General features: G+C 36.1%; 1 protein-coding gene across 1 annotated transcript in view; it reads left to right on the forward strand.

The window, feature by feature from the left end:
• The window catches only part of LOC142143974 (putative cation-transporting ATPase 13A4), a 42,548-nt gene that overhangs the window by 15,670 nt on the left and 9,359 nt on the right, over nt 1-17,519 (forward strand). Inside the window, exons 11-24 of the mRNA XM_075202278.1 lie at nt 227-384; nt 1,314-1,502; nt 1,757-1,818; nt 2,261-2,411; nt 3,172-3,252; nt 3,650-3,806; nt 7,310-7,427; nt 8,061-8,185; nt 10,384-10,547; nt 10,765-10,890; nt 14,069-14,148; nt 14,685-14,727; nt 16,113-16,222; nt 16,961-17,057. Of these exons, the coding sequence (XP_075058379.1) occupies nt 227-384; nt 1,314-1,502; nt 1,757-1,818; nt 2,261-2,411; nt 3,172-3,252; nt 3,650-3,806; nt 7,310-7,427; nt 8,061-8,185; nt 10,384-10,547; nt 10,765-10,890; nt 14,069-14,148; nt 14,685-14,727; nt 16,113-16,222; nt 16,961-17,057 (1,661 nt within the window). The remainder of the gene's footprint in view (nt 1-226; nt 385-1,313; nt 1,503-1,756; nt 1,819-2,260; nt 2,412-3,171; nt 3,253-3,649; nt 3,807-7,309; nt 7,428-8,060; nt 8,186-10,383; nt 10,548-10,764; nt 10,891-14,068; nt 14,149-14,684; nt 14,728-16,112; nt 16,223-16,960; nt 17,058-17,519) is intronic.

Genomic DNA, 17,519 nt, shown 5'->3' on the forward strand with positions numbered 1-17,519 from the left:
TCTGTAGCTTTACAACAGATCTTTTACACGTGTGGAGTACTGGTGCCATATCAACCACGCCTTATATAATTATACTATACCTTAATTTATGTATGGAGAACACTAGCAATGATTTGTTAGCCCCTCTGGGAATAAATGGATTTAGATACTTTACAAGAAAAAATAATATAGAGTGCAAGTTATCTTTTGAACAGAATCTGAATAATGATTATTAATGTATCTACAGGATTTAATACTGCTAAAGGTGATCTGGTCAGATCCATTTTGTACCCAAAACCCATGAATTTTAAACTATACAGAGACGCCTTCAGATTTCTGATGATTCTAGCGAGTGTTGCTATAATTGGAACAATCTACACGGTGGCTGTTTTTGTCATGCAAGGGGTAAGATAAATACATTCAATGGAATGGCACATTTATTTGAATATAGCTGAATCCAGAAGTTTGCATGCGCTAATTATTTTAATACACATCACATCACTTTACCCAGTACTAATCACAGCAGCAGCAGCATTCTGCAGCAACACTCTGCAGTCCCAGTCTGACTAGGATGTGGTAATATGGAGTTTATTCTTGCATCTAAATTCTAGCTAGCAATCCCAAGATTATTGTAGTTAATGCTACTTGATACAGTGTAGCAGTGCATCTGTGTATGTCATTTAATTACACTTGATTATGTTACAATAGTATTCTACTCCTTCACAGTATCTTGCATTGACTACTATAACATTCTCTTAGTGTTCTTACAGCTCCACAGACTATCTTCAATTTACCCTGTCCTCAGCACTGCCACAAGACTTACTCTGCTTCACCTCATCTCCTCTGTATTTGCCCTGTATTGGATTCCTATACAATCTGTTATGTAACTTATCCAATAATGTTCCAATCGTTATATCTTTGATCTGATCTTGAAACAAATTCCTGTACAAGCTCTGTGCTGCAAAAAATATTTTTTATTCTCCTTCTCTCTGGTGAAAACTAAGGGCTTCAAAGTTTCTCAAGCTTCTCAAAGCTTCTCAAGTGTTGCTCCTCACTTATAGAAATCCCTATTTAACCATATCAGATTATCCGTTTACATCTTTCAAATGTTCGCTTAAGAAACACCTCTTTTCAGAGACTTAAGCTGGGTACACATTATAGGATTTTCAACCAATTATCATTCCAATCACACAATAAACAGCTGTTAGGTCCGATATTGCATTAGTGTTTACATTCCCACGATCATGTTTTATCATACTAAAGCACATCGTATTGTTTTCTTTATTACAATTATTACTACTGAAACATTATACAATTATGTCTTTAACTTTTAGGAGTCTCCTACTGAAATAGTGATAAAGGCTTTGATTATTATCACTACTGCTGTTCCTCCAGCACTATCAGCTGCCTTATCTACAGGTATCATGTATGCTCAGCGTAGACTGAAAAAGAACGGGATTTTCTGTGTCAGTCCTCAAAGAATAAATGTATGTGGTCGGCTGAACATTATCTGTTTTGATAAGGTAAGGATTCTACCAGGTCCCAAGCATAATGCCTAGTTCTAGAGATGCAGGCTTCAATTTCCAACGGAGTCCTTTTCCATATCAATAATATAGAAACTATGCCCTTAACCTTGTACATAATAAACATTAAATAAATATTGTGAATATTAAATAACACCAAAAGTCTGAATAATGCAATCATTGTGACAAGAGACTAGGAACAGGATTGTGAGACACAGTACGTGTACATTTGCTATAATGTCTTTTTGTTGCAGACTGGAACTCTAACAGAAGATGGATTGGACCTATGGGGTGTGCTTCCTTCCCAAGGAAATTGGTATGTTTCATATATACTCGGAATGTTATTTTTAACTGAATATACTGTGTTTACAGTATACTCAGTTTTGTATACAAATCTGTTATGTTTATTGATTTACTTAAATAATTTATGAAATATACTGTAGTGATACTAATAATAATAATAATTATAATAATAGGTAGAAGACTGGATCTTATAAATCACAGATCTTGTAAACAGAGCTTGCATCATATTAGGTTTATTTGTACTGCTCTGTGTCTCTTTGTATTGAGTTTTAACAAGATATGTAGGTCCCATCACAGTCAACGAGACTTTTTCATTTAATGCATATGCTAACTTTAGAAGATTATAAAAACATTGCCTATATTAATAAATTAATTATCTGCTATTAGCAAATAGATTTTGTAACTGACCTGAGAAGCTGCATATGTTCTGATAGTTTATAATCTCTTCCTGCTAGTTTCCAGAATGTACACCACTTCACACCAGGTAACACTTTGCCATGGGGACCATTACTCGGAGCTTTAACAAGCTGCCACTCATTAGTTGCCATTGATGGAACACTGCAAGGAGATCCATTGGATTTGAAAATGTTTGAAGCTACACAATGGGTAAGAATGGATTACATGTTATGAAATGGAATAGTGGTGATTTTACCATATAATATAGAATGAACATTCTGCATTTTGTCGAAAATTATGTATTTTGTGTTACATTACTGGCCAGAATGGGTGCTAAAGTATGCTCTGTGTATATATTATTATTATTATTATTATTTTTATTCATGTATTTGACACCAATATGATCAGCAGCTCTAGATAAAAAAGGAAAACAAATTGATTAGATCACAATTTTCAATACAGCAACAAACAAAGAAACAAAGGGGCCTGATTCATTAAGGATCTTAACTTAAGATACTTCTTATTTCAGTCCCCTGGACAAAACCATGTTACAGTGCAAGGGGTGCAAATTAGTATTCTGTTTTGCACATAAGTTAAATACTGACTGTCTTTTCATGTAGCACACAAATACTTGATAGCTTATTTGTACACTGAAATTTAAAGTTGATATTTGTGATATAAGAAGTTTCTTAAGTTAAGATCCTTAATGAATCAGGCCCAAAGTGACTAAATACTAGAAATTTAAAGTGAAAGCATCATCTTCCAAATATAGCTCCCCAAGACACTGTTTATATGTATGTCTTCCAAATATAAAATTCATATTGCATACAGCTATTAAAATTTTAAAGTAGTTAATGTGTCACTAAACTGCATATTTATCAATTTTGTCTAATCATACCAACCTCCTTTCATCTTCTTTTACCTTTTACTGTATAAACTGCCATAACAGCTGTGATTTATATTTTGTTAGGAACTCCAACAGTCGGTTTCAGAAAATAATGATATTTCCGCATCCAACCTGATTGTGAAACCAGGACAAGACTGCAGAATGGTGAGGCTTCTTCTAGGCACCAGAACTAAGCAGTTTATTCATTTTAACCCCCATGGAGGTCTCAGGTCGCCTGTCCTTGCCAGTGTCACTGAAAACACTACTTGTGTCAGTGAAAAATGCTAAAAAGATATTCAGGATAAAGTATCTATATTTTAATTAAAACATTAAATAATTAACCAAGTGCTGAGTTGATTTGCAAATGCACAGTGTTTTTCAGTGACTTCAGTTTTAGTTTTTTACAACAATACTTAATATTGGTGTTTCATAAAAAAAGAAAGAAATATGGGTTGAATTAATTAATGTTAAAAAAATAGTATTAATTTGTGCTATACACTATAATACAATTGCGTTGTAGCAGCTGGCAGATTATCACTTACCAATTATTTTAACCATCTAGGATCCAGTGGAAGGAATTGCCATCGTCCACCAGTTTCCATTTTCGTCCAGCCTACAGCGCATGTCTGTTATTACTCAAGAGATTGGACAGGATAAACTAGTTACGTATATGAAAGGAGCACCAGAGATGGTCATTACGTTTTGCAAGGAGGAAAGTGGTAAGGTTTGCTGCCTTGTGTGAATAAAGTTAGTTTAACAAATAAATCATGACTATCAAAATTCACTTTTCAGATATAACTGGAGCATTTAATACATTTCAGTAAAATACAGAATGAACACAAGGTACATAACGTGGTCTAAAGTCAATGTAACATACTTCGAAAACAAGCTTCAAATGGAGTATTGTATTATGATAGGTCATATTTGACTCAAGTGTGATATTTTCTGGAGAGTAGTGCCTCATAAAAAATGTTTTTTAAAAAATTAATGTGTTTTACACAGAAGAAATGTGTTTCATACTAAAACAAAAGCCATATATCATCATCATAATCAGCTACTTATATAGAGCTCCACTAATTCTGCAACACTGTACAGAGAACTTACTCACATCAGGCCCTGCCCTATTGGAGCTTACAGTCTAAATTCCATAACACACACACAGACCGAGAGAGACTAAGGTCCATTTAATAGCAGCCAATCAACCAACTAGTATGTTTTTGGAGTGTGGGAGGAAACCGGAGCACCCATAGAAAACCCAATCAAGCACGTGGAGAACATACAAACTCCACACAGATAAGGACAATTTTATCATAAGCACTTCGATAAAACTGTGAAAAGTTCAAAATAGAGTCCATCTTTAAGTATGTGAGAACCCCGATTTTAATGTTTGGCATAACAATTAATGGTACAAAATGGTTCCATTTACAGATATTGAAGATAGCTGTGTAGTACTAAATGCACCTACCAAGATGAAAATAACAGTATAACCCTAAATGTATTGTATAGACTAATTAACAGTACCTCACAGACTAAATTTTTGCTATCCTGCAGCTTTCACAAAGTCTATAAAATATTAGCTCCGTAGGAAATAAATACTATAGCCAATTTTATAGAAATTGACTTTAGTATCCATTTTGTCATTGTCAATTTATTTTGACAATAATATTGTAAACATATGAATATGTTACATTTGTGGAAACACAAAGAGGTTTATTTAAGACTAAGGAGGTCATGAAATTCTGCTTTTATTTTTATGCAAGAAAATGGCATCATTTGTAAGGTAGAAACATTTGTTCTGGGTGATTGGTGCTTGGGCCATATTGTGGCGTTCCTCAGATGTTTGCTAGACCCTGGCCGTAGGGGTCCAGGACCTGACTTTCAATCATAGTTCCCTCTGTTTTTTTTAAAAGAATTATTTATAGCAAATTATTTGATATACTTAAACTACTAAATGATTTAAATTTCAACATAATTATAATCAACGCTTTACTGTTATTAGCCTCACTTGTAACTTCATTATATGGTAAAAAACTGACTATGAATATGGTAAACTTGGTTTATTAAATCTAAAAACCCATTCACACTGCCTCAAAAACCCGGGGTATTGCCTGGGACTACCCAGGAACTAGACCCAGGTCTATTGGAGGGTTATTCCCGGATCCGACCCAGGTAGCATTCAGTTTGAATGGTGAGACCCAGGTTTTTCAAACCGGGTCTCACTGAAACCTATTGTAAAGTAAAAAAAACAAAACAAAAAAAAAAAACACATCACAAAAGGAGTCAATCAAACCTCCCCTTGTGATGTTGCCAGGGAGACCTGGGTAGACCCATGTTCAGTCTGAAAACGGTCTACCCGGGAATTTGCCGGGGTGTCCTGCACTGTCATCCGGCAACATTGCCAGGGCGGCAGTGTGAAAGTGGTATAAGATGGGTTCACTGTGCATTACTTGCGTCCGTCTGTATGTTGAGTTGTTTGCGGCCTCTTGAACTTGGAGAAGCAAATCAGGGGCCTTTACATGCATGTGCAAAACAGTAAGCACGTCCCTTTGAGACCCATCTTTATTTGTTTGACACAGATCTTGAAATAGGTTAGCTACGAGATATAAATATTGCACAGACATAAACCAGTATTTGATTTGATGGTGATGATTGCCACATGTTTGTTCCAGACACATCTACCCATTAGGCTTAAGTTTTCTCTTATATTACATTGTGTACAACTCAAAATACAGACATTGAAATGTAAGTTGCTCTTAGGCAAATAGGGCAAGCAGCTACTTTGAAAGGGGTGCCATTTGCTCATTGCAGGTACATCAACTAGGGGCAGATTTCAGCACAATTAAACAATTAAAAGTAGCCTTGATGTACCTTACTTTCCTTTATTTTGAAGATAGGGTATATGAGGTCATACAAGCAGCACATGCTCCCTACCGCATTCAGAGCCCTGGGGACTCTACCTGTTCTGTATTACAGAAATGACACATCAAGAAAGCTCAACCATCTTTTCAACTAAGGCTGAGAGAAAAATCTCTCTGAAAAATGACTGGGGTTTCAGCTAGGGGGTGGTAGTGCAGCATTAAAGTAAAATAGGAACCATTTATCAGAATTTAATATTGGGAAATTTGTAGCGCTTTGATCTGACATTTTTACCTTTGCACAATAGTGGAATTACAGCAAAAAATCCACAATAATGGCCTGAATTAGGGTTGGATGTGTATAAAAATCAACATACATCAACATTCTCTAATGCAGGTGTGGTGGCCTCGTAAATCTCACTTCACATTATTTTGCTTGACTGTTCTCATTGACCTTTTCTTAAGCCTAAGTGTAAACAAGTTTGTCCAGTTTTCACTAAGTATACATCTATTCAGACCATTTCAACTATTGACCCCTTTTAGTTGAATTCTAAAGAGAACAGAATTGGACGCACAAAATATTAGGTTGGGTACACTACAGGTTTTTATCGGGCCAATGACGCGATAAACGACCATTCAGCACGATATCACATTAGTGTGTGCACTGCAACGATGAACGATTACCGTTACAATGCACGTCATGGGGTAAATGTATTAAGCTGAGAGTTTTCCGGCGGGTTTGAAAAACAAATCAGATTCTAGCTATCATTTATTTAGTACATTCTGCAAAATGATAGCTAGAATCTGATTGGTTGCTATCGGCTACATCTCCACTTTTCAAACCCGATGGACAACTTTCAGCTTGATACATTTACCCCATATTGTTTAATTTAATTTATAAACTGGACTATAAATCTCATTCAGCAATGGATTGATGTTGTTCGTACCCTGGAGTGTGTATACACTTATGACCGGCAGTGTCCATAGATCTCTATGGAATGTGCAGAGTCACAATATTTTCAGCCGATGGTTATGACAGATGAAGAGCACAGATATGAAGGTAAATCTTGTAAAACGTGAGTGTGTTAGTGTGTGCACATGAATCGGTATTCTGATCAGAACTTTTCAGTCGTTGATGAAATCGTTAACTATAGCGCATAGGGAGAAATTTTCTGTAGTGTGTACCCAGCATAAGTATATTGTATAGCTTAATTGACACAATATTAACCATAAACGGTCAATATTGTGCCAATCAAGTGAGCTTCCACATCAATATGCATTGCACCAACCAATCATAAATGACCTAACTTAAATATATCAGTCCTAAAAGCAAAAATAAAATTATGTGTGTTTCTCTTTTTACATAGTTCCAAAAGGCTTTGCACAGGAGCTTCAGTTTTACACCATGAAAGGTTTTCGAGTTATTGGACTGGCCTGCAAAACTCTAGAAGATCAGAAGTTTGTTACAGATGCCAACTTTATTAGGTATAATATGCCAAGAATCAATAAGATTAAAGGACAACAAAATGTGACAAAAGCAAATCACCATTTTCTCATAGAGTATCATGTTATACAGATGACAATACATGTGTCAGTCAAATTACAGTTTCTTATAGTTCATGAATTAAAAGCTACTTGTTTGCATAAAAATAAAAGTTATAGGGGCATATTCAATTGTTTAGAATCCCTGCGGCGTTAAAACTATTACCGTTATTACGGTATTAGTAAGCTGGATTTCAGCTCGCAGCTCCCTGAGCCGCGAGCTGAAATCCAGCGAGAAAACTAACGTAATAACGGTATTTATCCGCACTATTACCGTAATAACGGTAATAGTGCGCGCGCCGCGAGATTTTTGCCTGTAACGCCAACAATTGAATATGCCCCATAGAATTATATTACAATAGTAATGTGTTAATAAGGTGATTTGAACTGAATGTATGTTTTATAACTTGCTGAATCAGACACGCCTACTGTACATTTTACAAACTTAATCCACCCAAAAACCATTAATGTAATTTTAACTGCTAGGCTACTATAAATTATTATCGTGTCTTTATACTATAGCAAAATTATCATGGCAGCTCCATGGTTTCAGACAAGAATGTTTTTTTTTTTTAGGGAGGATGTTGAATCAGGTCTGGAGTTTCTTGGTTTACTTATATTGGAAAACAGAATGAAACCAGAAACAAAACCTGTTCTGCAAGAGCTGAGTGCTGCCAACATCAGGACTGTTATGATCACAGGTAACCCCGCAGCTTTTTATGTACCAGAATGTATTTATTTTATTTAGTAAGGTTTATATAATGCTTACATAATGTGCAGTGATTTGCAGAGTATGTTTATTCACATCATGCCCTGTTGCATTGGAGCTTACAATCTATATTCCCTAACACATAAACCATTACACACTAGGGATAATTTTAACAGAAATCAATTAACATACCAGTCCATATTTGTAGTGTGGGAAGAATCCAGAACATCTGGTGGAAACCCATGCTAACACGGGAAGAACATACCAAGCAAAGATAGAGCCTTGGTCGGAATTAAACCCATGACCCCAGCGCTGTGATGCAGCAATGCTATGCTAACCATTGTGACCATGAGTCTCACAGATGAATGTGTAGCAGTTTTCTAGAACAAAAAATATTTATTCATTGAATGACCTGAAATGCAATATTGTTCCTGGGCTTTATTTAGCAGTAAACATAAAGGGCCTGATTCATTAAGGCACGTAAATACTGATACGTGCCATATATGCGTAAAATCGTTCTGCGCATGCCCAGAGATAAACCATGTGCCAGAGAACACAGCAACGTCCAATTCATCTTTGAGTGCAAAGGACCAATATTACAGCCTAGGATTTCAGGGGAGGCATGGGGAGGGGAATGGGAGTATGCACATAGTCAATGTACAGTAAGGGCGTGCCAAGCTCGAGCTTTGGGCATCTCAAAGGTACGTGTTTTAATGTCATATCACTTGCACCAACTGCAGGTCTACTGTAAGTGCTGATTACTAGTGATGATGGTCACATATGCATGCTAGAACATGTGTTTGCATCCAGGAGCAACTGTAAAAATGCATTTTGTGTACAACAGACATTAATAACATCCTAATAATGTATTTTATGGCAAAATAAATGAAAACTTTTTTTTATGTTTTGTCATTATTAATTAGTATTAACGGGTGACATTAATTGAATATTTTTTTTCTGTGTGCTCTTTTGGGACTTTATATACCTATATACCTCATATGTATTGGACGTATCCTGCAGTGTATTGTCTGTTAGAGCAGAGTGGACATAGACCTGTATTCATCAACAAACGTATCTTTACATCAACTCCTTGATGAACATGGAAGTCCGAATGACCGATTTATGTTCAGTTTTAAAGAAAACGGACAATACGTTAGTTTTGAGTGCCTTACTGAATCAGGCCCAAAATGTGTCCAAAACTTCCATTTCTACAGCTGTACTTTGAGTCCAGCGCAAAAATGCAGCCATCGTCTTCAAAACTTGCCCCAGCCCTATTGAACACACAAAGATGCGTCTCTTCAAAGGCATTTCTTAAAGATAAATATAAGTAAAAAATCTATGCATCTCTAAGGTATGTGGCTGACTTGCATCTCCATGCCCTTATTGTACCAAATATACACATGTATGCCACTGACCCGCAAGTGGTGCAAGTACAAGATACATTCAACTCAAAATATGAGTGCAAGTTGTGCGCATGCATAGTGCAACAAAGTTCGCACAAGTCACATTTTTATGTGGCACAAATGGACTTATGTCCAACTTGTAATCAGGCCATCAACATGAATGTATATATCACTGTTTTATATTTTTAAGTATTTTTGAATAATCATCAACAATAGTATAGTGATAAAAATATTTTGTGTATAAGAAAATTCTCTGACTGGATACAGTTTGGATAGAATTTGTTGCAGTGAACAGCAAACCATGTCACAGTAGAGTGCTGCGATTGACTTAAATATACCAAGCTATTTACAGATAAACTAGTCAGAAATATATATCGTTGATTTCCACTTCTTAGATGTGGTGTACTGTTCAATGTAATATCCTTTATCCTGTATGTATATGAATGTTTACACATTTGTCCATCATAGGAACTGTCATTTTTGTGATTTTACTATATATATTTTTACTTCCTCTACACTTTTTATAATGGCTGCAGATCTGAAAGTTTAAAACGAACATTAGTTTTCCACATGGAACCAAAAAAACCATATGCTATTCAAAGTTCTCACAGTATAGGAATTTGAATATTAGTGTGCACAAGGTTAAATGCTCATTATTTTTACCTACTATATAATTCTATTCATCTCTGATGCAATCATTAACTGTTATTACTGATTTATACCAGTTTGCATATAATAATTGAGAATCTCTTATTTGGGTCACAATATGATGTTACTTGCTTCATAGGCGATAACTTACAAACTGCCATAACAGTAGCAAGGACATCAGGCTTAGTCCCAGAGAACAGCAATATTATTCTTGTAGAAGCTGAAGAACCAACTGGATTAAGATCTGCAAAGATTTCTTGGCACCCAGTTGAAGAGCTTGAACAAAGTTCAGATGATATGAAAGTAAGATTCTTCTTTATTAAGACTGAAAGCTAATTAGTCATTTCTGTTCACTTGTACCTTGTCTTCTTATACTTTATTTTTAGAAATATTTGTTGTCTATGAAATTGATGATTGGTGTTCATAACAGTATCAAGATATTTTTGCTTTATTTCTCTATTTGTTGTGCAAAAGGAAACTACCACAAATATCAGTATAATATCCACATTCTGTGTTACAGGTGTCAGTAAATATTGATGTTGAAGGTCGAACAGTTTTAGAGGAAGCCAAAGGTGATTATCATTTCGCTATGAGTGGGAAGACATATCAGGTTGTCCTGCAGCATTTCCAGAGTTTGCTTCCAAAAGTAAGTTATTTGCAAAATGAATTCATCATAAATTGTCTGGAAGATCGGTAAATAATAAATGATTACCTTCCAATTATGTTAAACTCCTGTTACAAATAACAACGAGAACCACATCCATCTACCACTGTGGGAATCAGTTTAGGCATAAGAGTGGAGACTCAGCTTACCCTGGGGAGTCTACTTGGGACAGACTGACTAGGAAGTACTGCTCCTGTTGTACTGGTCCAGGATCGTGCCAGGGTGTTGATTTCCAAGTCTCCTTGAAACTTGTTACCTTGTGTACCTGCCAAAAGCAGCAAGACATTGGATTTGGTCCCTACTTAACTGGCAGAGGAATGAACAGTGTGACTCGATGGCTGAGACAGCGTTTCACGGGAATGGGATAGCACTCTAAGGAAATCAGTGACTTTAGCCCCATTAGGATAGAGTTGTCTAGAAATCTTGTGTAGTGAACCGTCTGGCTGTTTGGTAATTGTACTTACTGCTGTGTGATTTATATATACACACATCTATTTTTATGTAAAGTACGCTTGAACCTTTGCCAGTTCTCTGCTTCAGTGATTCTGAACTCAGAAAGGTGTCAGGTGCCCTCAGCTAGCACATAAAGTTGCCTATGGGCAAACCAGCTAGTCTGAATGGCAAAAGATCTATACATAAGCCCAATATCCTGACAGCATAGACTTTCCAATATTCTAGTCTAGCCACTTCAGGGGGTGTCAAAATTAAAGCAGTAGCACATACAAACGTTGGCAACTGTATAGGCAGCAGTATTAGCGCTGCAACCAGCGAAATAGCTTTATTTTCAGATGTTTTTTCTGTTTGGGATACAGAGATAAGTAAACTTCTCAATAATAAATTTAGTGAGTCAATTAGTTCAAGAGATCTTGCACTTTGAGTTTTTGATGTTACTTCCTATGTACATGTACCTAAGAAGTCCTTCCTGGACATTACATATACTTCCTTTATGTTTGCTATAAGCCAAACTGAGAAAAACTGATGATCAGGGATAGAAAATCAAAATAGTTAACATTAGGATGTGAAATTTCTTCACACAAATTAATTCAAGATTGTAGAACTTGCCAACATTCTATGATGGAATCATTTTACTCATCTTTAAAATATGTTAGTGGTCTTTTAAATATGTTTGTGCACTTCCTTCATACTTTCTAAATAATGCTAATAAAAAGATAAGGTATTTGTTTTACCAACAAGATAGTGTATTTTGCAGCAAGTACAGAATATAAGAGTAGCCTTACACTTAATATGAGATGTTACTTGTTAATTATAAAGCTTCCAAGGAAGATTCGGTTATCTTGAGTGCACAAAGCTGGCGCTACTGAACTGTGCACCGAAAGACAAAGATAGGTGGTCGAGGAGAACAGACACAATGGTGTTGACAGGTTGTGTTTGCAGGATCAACATAGGTGGTAGAGATATCTGGCCACATGTGGCCAGGTGGCACAGAGATTGTGGGAACACAGTAATAAAAAAAATGACCACCTTTGAAGTGGCATCAGTATAATTAAATACCAATGTTTGTCTATCCTGGAGTAAAGCTAATTTCATGTGCACCTATTACTTTCTTAATAATTTCCTAATACTGTAGAGAAAAGTAAATAATAAAAAGCCTTCCCACCATGTCTCTAATGGCAGCCCTACAGTGTGCTGATCTCAAAGTTTAACTTTTTAATTTCCAAATCATTTGGCTTAAAGGAAACATTGTTCTCCAGAAGGAAATGGGTTCATGTATTTTATATCAAATGTGTAAGATGTATAAAGTGATTGGAAACCTTCAAATAAAGTTGTTCACGTTTTATTAATAGAGAAAGAAGGGATTTATTTGTGTGCCAAGTTGTTCATTAAACCCTTCAGTTCTAAGGCTGAATCTCACTCGTCCTCTGCACTCATGTGTTTTAATACTCAGAAAATAATACTCACTTGGGGCTAAGAGAAGAATTGACTAATGATGTTGTCATTTTGCTGGTGTGCAATGATGTCACTGAGTGCACGGTTCATTGGCACTATAGTACAGAAAAAACTGTAGATCCAGGGGATGTGTGGAGGACACTAAAAGTGTCCATTATCACCAATCCTGGTATCTGGAGACCCAAGGACACACTTATTTGAAGCAATATGACTTTTTAGAAGTTACTTTCTGGTGATATGTGTGATCACCAGACAACACCCTACACTACAAAAAGCATTAAGAAGCCTAAAGATGGGGGAGAAGGGCACTGTTATCCCCCATCCTGGCTCCAATAAACTCTTGTAGTGTTGAAATGAGTGAGTCCCCTATATTAAATGAAGTGGTCCCTTAGTAGTTATTCTTTGGTAATCACCAGACAATAACAATAACATCCTACACTACAGAAAACTTTAAGCAGTCAAGTGATGGGGTTGAGGTGTTGTATGCCCAGATATCCCCCATCCTGGCTCCACGAAACTATGGGGACCCCTCATTTAGAAAAGGATATTTTTCTCTTTCAAATTAAGTGGCCCCTTAGAAGTCATTGTCATCAGACAATAACATCCTATGCTACTGAAAGTGTTAAGAAGTCCAGGGATAGGGGGGTTATAATGCCCAGATCTCCCGGCTTCAATTAACTCAGGGGCACCCTCATTTGAGGCTGTAAGTTGTCTAGTTTTCAAAATGGTATGCCTTGTTGGGCTACCATATTATACCTACACATGCTATGCATTTCATTCAAGACAGTGCAAACTAGCACATAAAATGAAAACCAAACCTGTATGTAGAATCTTGCTTTTGACTGGTTTGTAAGAGTTGATTAATGTCATTGCAAGAACCACACAGTATTTTTAGTGTTGTTTATAAAACATATATACACATATTTGCGTTTAATTCACTTTCTTGCAATTTAAAAAAAACAACACTTTTTTTGGCCCCATTTGGTCGGCTTCTTTGCCATGTCAGATGCAGACTAATGGTATGCTCCGGAACTCAAAGTCTTCTGAAAAAAACAAAGTATCATTTTGTGGGTAGAGCATAAACAAATTACTGAAAAAGACGTTGAATTGTGACCAACCCAAAAAGGTTTCAAAATAGGAGTTAGAAAAGCCTTAGGGATGAAGGGGTTACAATAAAATATAAACTACAAAATAAATAACTGCCTATTTCTAAAGTATTGTTTTAATATATTGCCAATGTGTTTTATTGCAGCTCTTGGTGAATGGGGCCATCTTTGCTAGAATGTCACCTGGACAAAAATCCAGTCTAATAGAGGAATTCCAAAAACTAGAGTATGTTTTATATTGTTTTAAATATTACTGTCAATGGGCCTGAGTCATTAAGGAGAGCAAAGCATAATAAAGGAGTAACTTTGGGCAAAACCATGTTGCACTGTGCATTGGGGGGAGGGAAAATTTAAAATGTGGGGACAGATTTATAGTTGAGGTGGGGCATGTCCTAGATCAACTTTATATTTCAGTGTAAAAATAAAGCTAGCATGTATTTGTCTTTTAGATGTAAAAACAGCCAGCATTTAACTTATCTGCAAAATAATAAACTAATTTGCATCCCTTACATTGTAACATGGTTTGTCCCAGAGAACATTTACTCCTTTTTTTGCCTTACTTTCCTTAATGACTCAGGCCAAATATGTGTATAGAGCATAACTATATTATATTATATTATATAATATATATTAAAATATATTGAGATGGCCATCAATCTAAGGGCACTACATTTTCAATTTGACTCTGTACACTTGTTATTTTTTTAAGAGCAAGTAACAATTTAACATGGATACTAATTTTGTTCATATTGATCCCAACAGTTACTACGTTTGCATGTGTGGTGACGGAGCCAATGACTGTGGTGTAAGCATAAACATTAATTTCTCATTTTCGTTCACTACTGTGTTAAAATCTAAAATGATCAGTTTAAGAAAACATGCTACATTAGATCTTTCTTGCCCGAATTTTGCTATAGCACTAAAAAGGAATATAGTAATTAACAGATCAATATTTACTATGGCGACATAGACAGGCAAATAGCTTACATGGAGGATGAACAATGCTAATGATATCTGTTATTGCATAGGCAATTGAAGCTTCAGTGTGGGTCACGGTGAATAAACAGTGCTACAGTGCTCTTTTATCCTCAAAAATCAGGGTATAATTTTCCTCTGTGCACTCATATCGTGTAGAGTTTTTGAATGTGTTTCTCAAGAAAAATGTTCCTGTGGTTGTATGGTGCATTTAAAAGCAATACATACATTATGGGAACTGGAAAATGTGGCCATAAGCACACAGCTGAAATTGGTAGGCCTGTTTGCATTATCAAATGTCCCATATTCATCATACTCACCATACCGCATTTAACTGGTAAACAACACACTAAACTTGCAATATTTGTTCAGTAAGGTAGTAAACAGCATCCAGCAGGAATTTAAAGAGGTAAACATAGAGTTATTATTGGTCAGTGCTCTATGTGTACTGATCAAATGGTCTCCCTTTTTGATGCTGTCACTGCCATGACCTTCAACCAGTCCTGTCGATTCAGGACAACCACCTTCACAAACAAACGCATTGCGATTGTTAGGAATGTTGATTGCCTCTCTATAACATGTGACAGCCATTTCAAGTCAATTAATTCTGGTTGGCTGCTGAAGATCAAAGGAAGAGTATTAGTCAACAATACTTTCAATTACAGCAGTACTTTTGGTTCCCCTAGGGACTAATAGAAATGTAATTTTCACGTTGTGTATCTTGTGTGTGCATTGGAGCTTAAATCACCTGTGGGATATTAGTCTCAGAGAATATTTACTCATATTCTGGGACAACATAGAGACTAAATACAGCACTGTTTATTGTAGCACAATACACTTTTCTGGCATATTATACTAGACAACCATGTGGTAAAATGAATTGTTAATTAAAATAATATCACATGGAGTAAAATAATCCTAAATAATCAATGGTGACATATTAAAAAAAAATGTGCTATACAATGTTATACATCAAATTTATAATACATTATGCAGACACTTTGGAAGACTAGTATCACTGTTGTTTTTCAACATGAGATGCCAATTACTGTAACTTCTGAGTTTTATATTAGGGTGTCAGTAGGAAAATCGGGTTACTAGTGTTATTACAATAAACACACCTTCCCTTTTCATATAATCATGTTCATGTCTGGCTTCTAACGTTCAGCCCCTCAATGATCCAGTTGTAACCTTGTTATGATTATCTTTTTCCAGGCTCTGAAAGTGGCTCATGCTGGCATCTCTCTATCTGAGCAAGAAGCATCTGTTGCCTCTCCATTCACCTCACGTATTCCAAACATAACATGTATTCCACAGTTGATCAAGTAGGTTAAGTAGCAATTTATACTCAATATTTATGTTTTACAAGATTGCAAAAGCAGAGCTTGAAAATATTTGACTCCTTCAAAAACATGTTTCTAGCTACTGTATGTTTCTGGAACACAACAAATCTTGTAGAGAATGATGTACTATACCTGTATGTCAATAATACAGGACATTATTCATTTTTACATACACAGGGTTCAGCTTGGAGGCATTGAAGGATTTCTGCCTAAGGGGGTTATATTTTTGATTATTCTAGAATTTCAGCTGCATGATTATCAGATTTACATAGCTGTAAAAATGTATATAGCCCTTCCCTTTCTCACACCATATTTCTTCTTTTACACAGTGTATTCCATAGACTCATTGTCCTATCACATGAAAGAATACAGTGCCACTACCGTGCTGACCTTAAATTAATTTTGTTTTCCAATGAAAGAAAATAAACGGACTTAAATACTGGAGTGTGTTTAATAACATGGTGTACAAGCAATGATGTGCTGTAACCCATAGCTACCAATCAGATATTAATTTTCATTAGTCTGACTGTACTGGACTGCTAAAAGTTGATATATTATTAGTTATTAATTGAGATCCCATGTCTAAATAAAGAGACGCCTTCCGAAAGCCTCCAGTGCTAAAGCTAAAAGTGCCACGTTTCAGGTGTAAATACAATTTTTAATCTGTATGTAGGAAATTTGTTTTGTGATCACCAAATATTCCTTTTTTTTGCTGTTCAGAGAAGGAAGAGCTGCCCTGGTTACATCTTTCTGTGTCTTCAAGTACATGACTCTCTATGCCATGATCCAGTTCGTTTGCCTGCTGTTGCTTTATTGGGTAATTTCTGTTATGTTTGTCTTATGTCATTACAGTAAAAACACATGACAACATTCAGGGGAGACTTGTGCACATTATGTACCCTAGGTGCCTTCCCCTTTCCACCATCCACTTCTTACCTTGTGTAGAGTTGGTCTGGGGCAACATCTTCTGGGGAGAGTGGCATTGGGCTGGGATATTAACGGCTTAGAAAAACAGCAATTGGCAGCTTCATAAATAAGTGGTTCTCGGCTGCTGCCCCTCCAAGCCAGAAGTCGGCGCTAAGTGAGGGAGCCATAGTGAAAACACTGAATGACTGACTTTATTTCACTCATTCAGCTTTTTAGGCGCCCCCTAAACCCTGGCACTCTAGGCGATTGCCTAAGTTTGGCTAGTGGTAACACCAGCCTTGACAAAGTTCCTAAAATGTGAAGAAGTTTGTTGTCTGATGGATTCTAGCAGCATAATGATTCAATTCCCTAA

This window comes from Mixophyes fleayi, chromosome 3 (genome assembly GCF_038048845.1).
Source record: "Mixophyes fleayi isolate aMixFle1 chromosome 3, aMixFle1.hap1, whole genome shotgun sequence".
Taxonomy (NCBI): Eukaryota; Metazoa; Chordata; class Amphibia; order Anura; family Limnodynastidae; genus Mixophyes; species Mixophyes fleayi.